The sequence below is a fragment of the Camelina sativa genome, chromosome 16 (assembly GCF_000633955.1).
Source record: "Camelina sativa cultivar DH55 chromosome 16, Cs, whole genome shotgun sequence".
NCBI classification, from domain to species: Eukaryota; Viridiplantae; Streptophyta; class Magnoliopsida; order Brassicales; family Brassicaceae; genus Camelina; species Camelina sativa.
In genome coordinates this window covers 18,718,936-18,729,581 of record NC_025700.1, presented here as the reverse complement: position 1 = coordinate 18,729,581, position 10,646 = coordinate 18,718,936, and the positions used below count along the sequence as shown (strand labels likewise).

The window sequence follows — 10,646 nt, the reverse complement described above, 5'->3', positions numbered from 1 at the left end:
GATTCCCGGAGTTTGAAGGTAAACTGCGGGAACGGCTCTCGGCAACGCGGCGGTAAGAATCCTTGGTGATGCGGTAAGGATTCTCGGTGATGCGATAAGGAAGGTGGAGTGGAAGCGAAAGTACAACGAGCGGTAGGAACCGGACGTGATACGGTAGAGAGGGACGCGAAGGTGGTTTGATGCGACGACACACGGGAGATGGCTCGGCCCGTGATACGGTCAACTAGTCGATGTCGAACCCGGTTCGAGATCGGCTAGGGTTTCTCGGTAGTCAAGTCCCGGACTTGGACTAAGGAGAGAGGTGAGACAAGAACAAGATTCTCTCTTGTGAAATTTAATTCAATACTTCAAGTCTGCCTTTTACAATGAGGGTTTAGGCCTTTATATAGGAAGGCTTACAAATGGGAGACTCTAAAACCCTAGACACGCGGCCAGGATCTCATCCTTACACTTGGCCATAAAGCAAAAGCAAAAGTAAAACAAAGGAAAGACCAATCCAACGGTCATAGAAGGTTCAAGAAGAAATTCAAAGGAAGGGAAGGGAGAGAGATAGAAAAGCCACGTCATTGGCTGGACGCGGTGATAGGATCTTCACTTCCTTGGCTCCTAAACTTGTCAATGATTGTTTCCAAGTCATGAGCCAAGCGGGAACGAAGTGGAGATGCACTAGAGTTCGCTGCCTCGTTAAAACCTCTTTGGTAAACCCATTGGGACAAACCCAAAGTAGGGAAAAGAGTACAGCTCCTTCTAATGACTTAGGGGCGTCTTCACGCTTGCGCGATGGTGAAGACTCGCGAACTAAGCTTCCCAAAGCTGGTCGCAACTCAAGGCTCTTAAGTGGTGATGCTAGCCATGAGCCATTGGTGTGAGGGTTGAAGCTTGGATTGCAAAGCCCATTAGATGACTTTACTTGCTCCTCCTTGATGATCCTTGGAAACTAGTTGGTACCGCGCATCACTAGGAAGGCCGGTTCCAAGTTGTCGATAAGTGTCCGAGAGGCGTCCAAGTGTTGTCCGAGAGGTGGTTGAGAGACGTCCGAGAGAATCGAGTGTTCACGGCCGAGTGGTCGATCCCGTGATCACATCAGCTTTACTGGTTTCAGGGGGATCAGCCACGGAAACATATGTTGAGAAAGAGAAAAGTGGGGTTGCTGAACTTTCTGATTCCATTGGTGATATTGCTGTTGCGGTTGTGCAGGAACCTGCAGTACAAGATCCTGGTGAGGTTGCTGCAACGGTTGTGGAAAGTGATCAGGAGAAGGACGATTCAGTCCCTATTGTGGATGAGTCTCTTGCTATGCAGGTTGATGCTGATTTGGTAGAGGAGGGAGGGACTGAGGATCAGGTTGTTTTTGGTATGGAGGAGGAGACCGTCTCAGGCGAGGAACTCGTCCTTGCAGGGACGAAATCTCTTACTGTCGATGAGCCTCCACATGTGGGTGCATCGGGTCCTCCTATGGTGGTGGAGAAAGCACGCAAGGGGAAAGGTCTTATGGGTGTACAAGGTCTTGGATCCAAGAAGCTGAACGTGTATGTGTGTACACCACGCAAACGTCCAGCTATCAAGAGCTCTGCTTCGGTTGGAGAGACAATTACCCTGAAGCCACAGGAGGTGGAGAAGGGTATCGCCGGTGGAGCTAACCCACCAATTCTGAAGGGTTATTAAATGAAGATTTTAAGTTGGAATTGCGAGGGGTTGGGTAATAAAGTTACAATTGGATATCTCAGAGATCTATGGGGGAAGCATAGGCCTGATTTTTTGTTTTTGTCTGAAACAAGACAACTTTTTTCTTTTTTGGAACTTTTTGTTGGTCATTTTGGTTTTTCAGCTTTAAAAACAGTTGAACCTATCCGTTGTAGTGGTGGTTTGGCATTATTCTACAATAATAATAATAATAGTAATAATGTTTCTTTTCTATTTCAATCAAACGGACTAATTGATGTAGAAATTACTTATAATGGACACCTAATATATTTGTCTTTTATTTATCGGGATCCGGTTCCAAAGAACCGTGATCTAGTGTGGGAACGGTTAACTCGTATTGGGTTGGGTAGAGATCAACCTTGGTTTCTAATTGGTGATTTCAATGAAATAAAAGGTAACCATGAGAAGAGGGGTGGTCGTTTGCGCCATGCTTCTTCTTTTGTCCCTTTTAATACAATGGTTCGACATTCCGAGTTACTTGAGTTTCCTTCTTTGGGTGATAGTCTTTCTTGGAGAGGATGGCGGGATAAAAAACCGATACGGTGCAGGTTGGACCCAACATTGTGCCACTTCAGGCCTTTGTATGGAAGATTAGGTGCCCCCCGAAACTCTGTCATTTTATGTGGCAAGTGCTCTCGGGATGTGTGGCAGTTTCAGCTAATCTGCGGAAATGTGGTATTAGTGCTGATTCCATGTGTTGTCTTTGTGATTCTCTGGAGGACATAATTAATCATGCCCTTTTTGAATGCCCGCCAGCGAGACAGGTTTGGGCTTTGTCGCAGTTTCCGACAGCCTTGGGAGTTTTTCCATCAGCGTCAGTTTTCACTAACATGAACTTTCTCTTTTGGCGGTTTACTAATACTCCAACACATGAATTTTTTCCATGGATTCTATGGTATAGTTGGAAGGCCCGCAATGACAAGGTTTTTAGTAATTTGGACTCGAATCCCCTTGCTATCTTGAGGGTAGCGGAGGATGAGGCAAAGGCATGGGATCTGGCTCAAACAAAGGATATGGTTTTAGATCCGACTGTTAATAGTGTGGTTACACTCGGTTGGAGTGGGAGATTAGAAGATCCTAGGTACTCCTCGAGTTATATTTGTTTTATAGATGGTTCTTGGAAAGCAACAGATCGCTATGCGGGTAGAGGATGGTTTTGCATGTCACCTTGGGGTAGTGCTCCTTCTATGGGAGCTGCTAACCTTCGTCGCAGTCTTTCCCCTCTTCATGCGGAGGTTGAATCTCTTGTCTGGGCTATGCGCTGTATGATTGGAGCGGATAATCAATCAGTTGTCTTTCTCACCGACTGCTCCGACTTAGTGAAAATGGTGTCTTCACCTTCCGAGTGGCCAGCTTTTACGCCTTATTTGGAGGACATACAAGCAGATAGGGAAAAGTTTGTTTCTTTTGCTTTGGTCTATGTCCCTCTTTCTCAGAATGGTAAAGCGGATAATTTAGCACGACGAGTTCGTACAGTTCCGCACTTAGTTACCTATGTAAACAATATTCCTTCGTTTTGGCTTGTTTAATCCATTTTTGTAAGCTGTTAGTCAAAAAAAAAAAAAAAAAACTAAAATTTCGTTTTAAAATTTTCAATTTTGGTTTTTAGTTTTTGAATTTTGTTAATTCATATATATATATATATTTATAAATCTGGCTTGAAAAAGGTGAAAAATTGAACAGCTGTAGATTTTAAAACTGTTTTTGGTTTTAGATTTTCCACTTTAAAGCCAATAAAGATTATGAAAAAATTGGTTTTCCTAAACAATAGAGAATCCAAAAAAAAATTGATGGTTTTTGTCAATTTTCAAAGAAAAACAAAAATCTATGTTTTACTAGTTTTTCATTTTTAATCGACTTGATTTTTTTTCCTAATTTTCTTTTCTTAATAAGTTTTAACACAATCTACAAATTATAAACCAAAATCTAGAATCTAAAAGCCAAAAACTAGAATTCAAAAATCATCTCTAATATTTGGTTTTTGGATTTTTAGTGAAAATTATTGAGAAACTCCTAGAATCAGATTCCCTATTTGGAAGGGAAACTATTTTCACAAAAATCTTGATTGTGTAGAATATTAGTTTTTGAAAAATACAATCCAAAATTTAGTTCAAAAAATTAACAATCACTCTTATAAGTTTAAATAACGGCGGCTATAAACTGTTTAAGAAATAAAAGTATTTACAAATTATCTTGTTTATGGAAGTTGTTGACTTAAAGATTTGAAAATCCTTTTATAGAAATAAATAATTAAATATATAATTTAGATTTAGATGGTTGGTGGTGCAGAGAGTTTAAAAATATAAGAGTTTACAACCACTATCATGTTTACAAAGTGGTTGACTAAAAGACTTTAGAAAATTGATTTATATCCTCTCTTATATTTTTAAAAACAAATAGATAAAAGTTGATTTAGAACAAATAGTCTAGTAAATATATAAAGGGTCCGAAAATATTTTTAGTAATTTCCAAACTTTTGTACTAGTCTAATAATAAGGATCTTTTACATACCATTATAGTAACTCTCTTTTTATATTATAAGTTTTTCACTATCATTTTTTTTAGAACAACTTTTTTACTATTTAAACCCCTTATTACTTATTAGTTTACTAATGGTTGTCGCTTATTTTAATTTAGCTGACATATTGTTCTCTTTTCTTCACAAATATTCTTTAAAATATTTCTTCACAACTTTATAAATTGATGTTTTAGAAAATAATTTTTTGTCTCTAAAAGATTGATGTTCTAAATATTTTTAATACTAAAACGGTGTAAAAGTAAAAAAGTAAAGAAAATGTCAGAAAAATAAATCATCACATATGTATGAGATGAGATGACCAAAAATAAAAAGTAAAAATCATAAAGAAAAAAAATAAATAATAAATTAATCATATACACCATTATCTTAATATGTGTGACTAATCCTAAACATCAAACTATTAGGAACAGAAGGAGTATCTTTTAGTCTTCGAGAAACATGGACATAGGAGCATAGATTATTAAGTTAAAACTGATTCAGTTTCATTCGTATTTATTAAGTTATCTCAAATTTGTTCAGCTTGATTCATATTTTTTCCCCCAAATAATTCACATGAGTCGGCCATTGAATCTTCCAAGTACACAAAAAAAGCAGATGAGACTGGGAAGAGAGTTGAGTTTCGCATTTTATTTGTGTCTCCTGCATTACATTTTATTGGACATATCGAAACATAAAAAAAAAACAATAGCAGTATATTGTACAAACAAATCTTTTTAAAAAATGGTGTCTTCTTTATTTCTTTCAAAGGGATAACAGTATTACAAACAACTGGCACATCCAGAAGTAAAAAAGAATGTCTTAACATGTTAAAAACTAAAGAACGAACAAACAAACAAATCAATTTAATATTCCTGGTTCTAAACAATCTATAACCAAGAAAAACAACAACTTATTTGACCTAAATCTAAACTTTGTATCTAAAAGAATTAATTGCCTTATTAAATCGAATGAGTCTAACTAAAGACTATATACTATTGCATTGATCCTTTGTCTAAGTTGGCCTTTGTCACACAACAGAGTGAATATATTTTTCAAGGTGATAAAAAAATAATAACCTGAAATATTCATTGCTCCATATGTAGACTGGTCGAAACCAACATGATCGTCTCTTTGTTTGAAGGCATCTGACCTAAAGAGCTGACGAACTTCGTAGCATCTTAAGAGCTCTACTTCGTAGACACTCCTCACTACTGATGATTTAAGTAACTGTCTATCTTGTGTTGTTATGATGATTCTGCTCCCTGGACCAAACCAGTTAAATTCTTCAGCAAGTGCATCGAACTGTTCGATCTTGTCTACATCGTTCGCCACAAGAAGAACCTTCTTGTTCCTTAGCCTTGCTTTGATAGTCTTAAGACACTTACGAAAGCTCTTTGTTGCCAAACCTTCTCCTTGCATCTTCGAAAGAAGCTCATCCTGTAAATGAGATTTACGGCAATGTTGCGAAATCCGTCTCACGTCTTCGAGAAAACAATGAGCTTCAAAGTCATGTTTGATGTTTTGGTAAACGTGGCTAGCCAGTGCTGATCTACCAATGCTTCCTCTTCCCCAAATCCCAATCACTCGAACATCCTCATTGGAATTCAGATCAAGTCGTGGATACAACTCTCTCATGTGTTGGTCGATCCCAACTAAGACATTATCATTGCTTGGTGTTTCGGAGAACAACTTGTTTGATATTTGCTCAGTAATTTCTTCGACCAGCTTTGAGTCATCTTCCCTAAAACATAAACATAATAAGACCAAGATTCAAACTTTGAGAAACAGAAGACAAAGATCCAAACTTTGATATAGACAGAGACAAAATATCCTAACTTTGAGACACAGAGACAAAGATCCTAAATTTTAGAAACAGAGACAACGATCCTAACTCTGAGAGACAAGAGACAAAGATTCTAACTCTGAGACACAGAGAAAAAGATCCAAATTTTGGGATACATTAGACAAAGATCCTAACTTTGGGAGACACAGAGACAAAGATCCTAACTTTTAGAGACAAAGACAAAGATCCTAACGTTGAGACACAGAGACAAAGATCCTAACTTTGAGAGACAGAGACAAAAGATCCTAACTTTGAGACACAGTGACAAAGATCCTAACTTTTAGAAACAGAGACAATGATCCTAACTTTGAGACGAATGCTCCTTTGAGACACAGAGAAAAACAAATCGAAATTTTGAGAAACGATTCAACAGATCCTAAATTGTATTTTGTTCGAGCCCGATTCATAGGTTTTGGAGATTTATACCAATCCTTTGAACACTCGCCGGAGAGGCTAGCCAATTTGGTCAACGCTTCCCTCCACGATTTGACTCTTTCTTTGCTTTCTCTCTTCTCATGCTTCTTGAACTGTTTCAAGACAACTCCGATCTGTCTCCTCACAGCTGAAGGATCCATCTGATAGAAAATGGGTATCACAGTGAGCAAACCCAGTTTCTGAAGTTTCAAAATCTCCCTGAGCTCTTCGAGACACCAGGGCGAAGCAGGGTAGTTCACAGAGACCACCACGACCGCGATTCTCGACCCTTTGATTGCTTGGAGAAGTTCCGGAGAAATCGGGCGGCCTCTCTCCAGTTCCTTGTCGTCTTTAAACGTTCGGATCCGTTTTGATTCCAACTCCCTGTAGAGAAAACTGACGAAGCTCTTGCGAGTATCCGCGCCTCTGAAGCTTAGGAAAACGTCGTATCTCTGAGGAGTGAATGAAGAAGAAGACGAAGAAGATAAAGATAGTGACCTGGAATCGAATATTCGTAACGATTTAACATTTTTCTTAAAACACAATAAGTTTTTTAAGATCTTGTTCATGACTTCAAAGTTTTTTTATTTGTTTTACTCTCTTTATGGGGCTTTTGAGTTTGAAAGCATTTAGCAAGTGTATTAAAAAGGAGTAACGCATTGAGTCTGATTTTTATAGGTGAGGAAGAAAGACAACAACGTTACGTACGGTGCGGAAATTACCATTAGATTTCGGGGAAACTATTATGTGACTTTTTGGTGTGACAAAATTAGTGTAAAAATATATAAGAATGTTGAACAAAAAAAAATATATATATATATATATATAAGAATATCCTACATTTATTCATTAGATATACTTAAAATTTAATTATTAATTTATAATATAGTACAGCGCCGCCCATTCTGAGTTTGAGGCTGCTTAGCTAAGAAGAAGTTGAGTTTAATTTTATGTGGTGTATGCACAAGCACAAATACAAACACTGCTTGATCATTTCTTGGAAATAAACACATAATACATATTGAGCTACAGTATTAGAAAGAGATGTAAACCACAAACAGATAAGATGTTCGATATATTTGATTTGTATGGGTTGATAATATTTTCGAAGGCATGGTGACATGATCCATGACGCATACCGTACAACCCTTCTAGATTTCACGTGAAATTTACGCTTAAAAACCGAGTTTATCATTAATCAACAGAGAATTCAGAATTATACTACTACCTTTAGAGACATGTTTACGTGTAAATACCAGTATAATAACCATCCCAAAGTTTGAAAAACATTATTCTTCCGAGTTCCAATCAAAATCTTGGATTTGTTAATTTATTGTCCACATAACGATCGATGTACGTAATCATATACTCCAAAGTAGATTATTTAATTTTTGTATAAAACATGCAACGTCACAGACAAGATACTTGAGATTTTGTGTACTTTGATTGTACCTTATTAGAATTAATTTTAAAAAAGGTTTTGTTTCCTGAAAGTAATTAATTCGCCGTTGAAAGGTTCCAACATATTTTATACGTAATTGTTGTGCAGAAAATGTTTAGTCATTGAGTTTGTAACGCACGTAACGTATGCTACTATACTTTACCGAGTCATATGTTCGTCGAGTCTGTACAGTAATCCCGACCAAATATACATTTTGTTATTTTTCTATACCAAATTCTTCTTGTTTTACTCAATAAAGAAGTCAAATACACTTTTTTCTTCCTTTTGTCATGGTATATTGTTTCCTTGTTCAACAGCAAGAGTCAGACCTATTACAAATTTATAAGGAGAAAGAGTCATACGCTAAACATTTGATCAGAATTTTATTAATTTGAAAAGTCGATAAAGTTGTAAAATATCTCTATAAAATTTCTTACTAAGTTTTGTAGACGGAAACTGTAAAGAGAGATCCAAAGTAGGGATTCAAAATTAAGCAAAATATATATATATATATATATATATATATATATATAATAGTAATCTGAATAAAATATCACCAAAAGTTGTGTATTTTTGATCGTACATTTCAGATAATTTTCCAAAAAAATCGGTAAAAATTCTAATTGTGTATTTTACTAAAAGTTGCGATTATTCATTGTAACAGTTTTTTTGTAAAATTGCAACTATTCATTATAGAGTTGTGTTTTTGAATATTCATATCTTTTGAAATCTACATACATTTATTTGTTTGAACTGTTTTCATTTTTTTGCCAGTACACAAAATAATATAAAATTTCAATTTCAACAATTTTTACAACATTCTAAATTATTCTCTAACATTCATCGTTTTATAAGTAAAGAAATTCCTCCAATTCTTGATTTAACAAAGGATTTTTAGAATGATGAATCTAATTTACAACTTTTAGTTAATTTTAAATATAAAATATTAATAAAAATACATATAGTTTTTTTTCAAGAGCTCGATGGATTATATAGTGAGTTTTTGGATTTGACTTTTGAATATATGGTAATAAAGATGTCTTCTATTTAAAAGCAGTTTATATGGGTTACATACATCAAAAAATTTAGATGCTGCATTAACATTACTACAAAGTCCAGATCTGAAAAGATATCCTCAAGCTATATGGCTATCTTGTATATTTTTTATTTATGTTGGATGAAGTTTACGTGAAATGAATCGTTTTAAATGGTATTATTTTCCAGCTAAAATTTCAACTGTTAGAAGAAAAGCAATAATTATGATTCATCACTTTAATATAAAATGAAGACCTTTTCGTTGAGTAATTTTTTTATATTTATTTTTAAAATCACACAGTTGCGTATGTTCATTTTAGAGTTGTGTATTTTACCATAAAATATCTATGTAATATATATATATATATATATATTTAATATTTATACAATAAAAATCTATATAAGACTAACAATCTAAATAAATACCAGTAACAGTAAAAATAAATGCCAGTAAAAATCTAACGAAAAGGTATATATTGTTATTTTTATATACCTTTTCGTTAAATATATTGTTATTCTTATATAGATTTTTATTGTATAAATATTAAATATATATACTTTTTCATTAGATTTTTACTGGCATTTATTTCGAAGTACCTTTTCGTTAAATAGTTTTGAAAAAAAAATTATACGGTTGCGTCTGTTTATTGTTGAATTGTGTCTTTTACCATAAAAGAAATTTATACAGAGGATTTTGTTTGTTGTAGAGTTATGTTTTTTCATCATATCTTATTTACAAATTTTTATTCCAATAGTTATGTTTATCTAAATGTTTATGTCATTTGAATTATATATATATATATATATATATATATATATATATATATATTTCTCTTTTTAGATAACTAACAAATCAATGAATCATTGTTCGCTGACACAAATTTTTCGTTTCATGCTGAATCTAAATAATATGAATTTTAATATTCAATATTCAACATTATGATATAATCCAACTAAATACTTTAGAAATGATAATAGTAATATAGAATTTTAATCAACTTTAATTATGTAAAATATGTGTTTTTATCGTAACTTTTCGTAAAATATGTGTGTGTTGTAAAGATTTTTTAACTATTTCATCTTTTATTTTTAGAAGTTGTGTATTTTATTATAATTATTGGTTGATAAATTTTCACTCAAGATAAAATTTATTTTATTTTAAAAATTATTTTACCAGAAACTGCATTTGCTTATTATAATCGTTTGTTTGATATTCTCACTTAGGATCAATTCGTCATAATATTTGTTTATGAGTAATATAAATATCAATAATTGTTATCATGCTTGTTACTCTTTACAATAATTTTCATACAATATCTTATATTGATAATAAATATAAATTATAACTAAAGTTGCTGCGATTTATTATGACTTTTCATTTGATTCTTTTTGTCATATTATTTTTTATTATATGTTTTTATTTTGATGGTTGTGTTTTTTAAAATCACAGTTATATATATTTAATATTTATGATGTTTTAGTCCTACTTATTATTTTCTTCTTTTGAGATTATTTTTTAATATATATTTTCAAATGATTTTGTAATATATAATTTTAAATTTTAAATTTAATTTACTTTTTTTTGAAATATTTTTCTCGCGATATCGCGGAGTATGCGGGGTATGAGTTCTAGTGTCCAAAATAGAAAATGAATAAATGAATAAATGAGGTTTTGTTATTTCGTCTAACTT

The 10,646-nt window shown here is 33.6% G+C and overlaps 2 protein-coding genes across 3 annotated transcripts in view; one reads left to right on the top strand and one right to left on the bottom strand.

Moving 5' to 3' along the window:
• The window catches only part of LOC109129699, a 7,253-nt gene extending 5,338 nt beyond the window's left edge, over positions 1 to 1,915 (top strand). Inside the window, exon 2 of one of the 2 annotated variants that reach the window (XM_019238393.1) lies at positions 1,085 to 1,915. In XM_019238393.1, coding sequence (XP_019093938.1) covers positions 1,085 to 1,665 — 581 coding nt within the window. In that variant the 3' untranslated portion in view covers positions 1,666 to 1,915. The remainder of the gene's footprint in view (positions 1 to 1,084) is intronic. The other variant, XM_019238394.1, reaches the window with a different exon arrangement.
• Positions 5,196 to 7,097, bottom strand: LOC104751144 (probable disease resistance protein RPP1). Its single transcript, XM_019238286.1, has 2 exons — positions 6,492 to 7,097; positions 5,196 to 5,963 (listed from the first exon to the last, which is right to left on the bottom strand). The coding sequence occupies exons 1-2, from the start codon at positions 7,046 to 7,048 to the stop codon at positions 5,201 to 5,203; spliced, it is 1,320 nt and encodes a 439-aa protein (XP_019093831.1). The 5' UTR covers positions 7,049 to 7,097; the 3' UTR covers positions 5,196 to 5,200.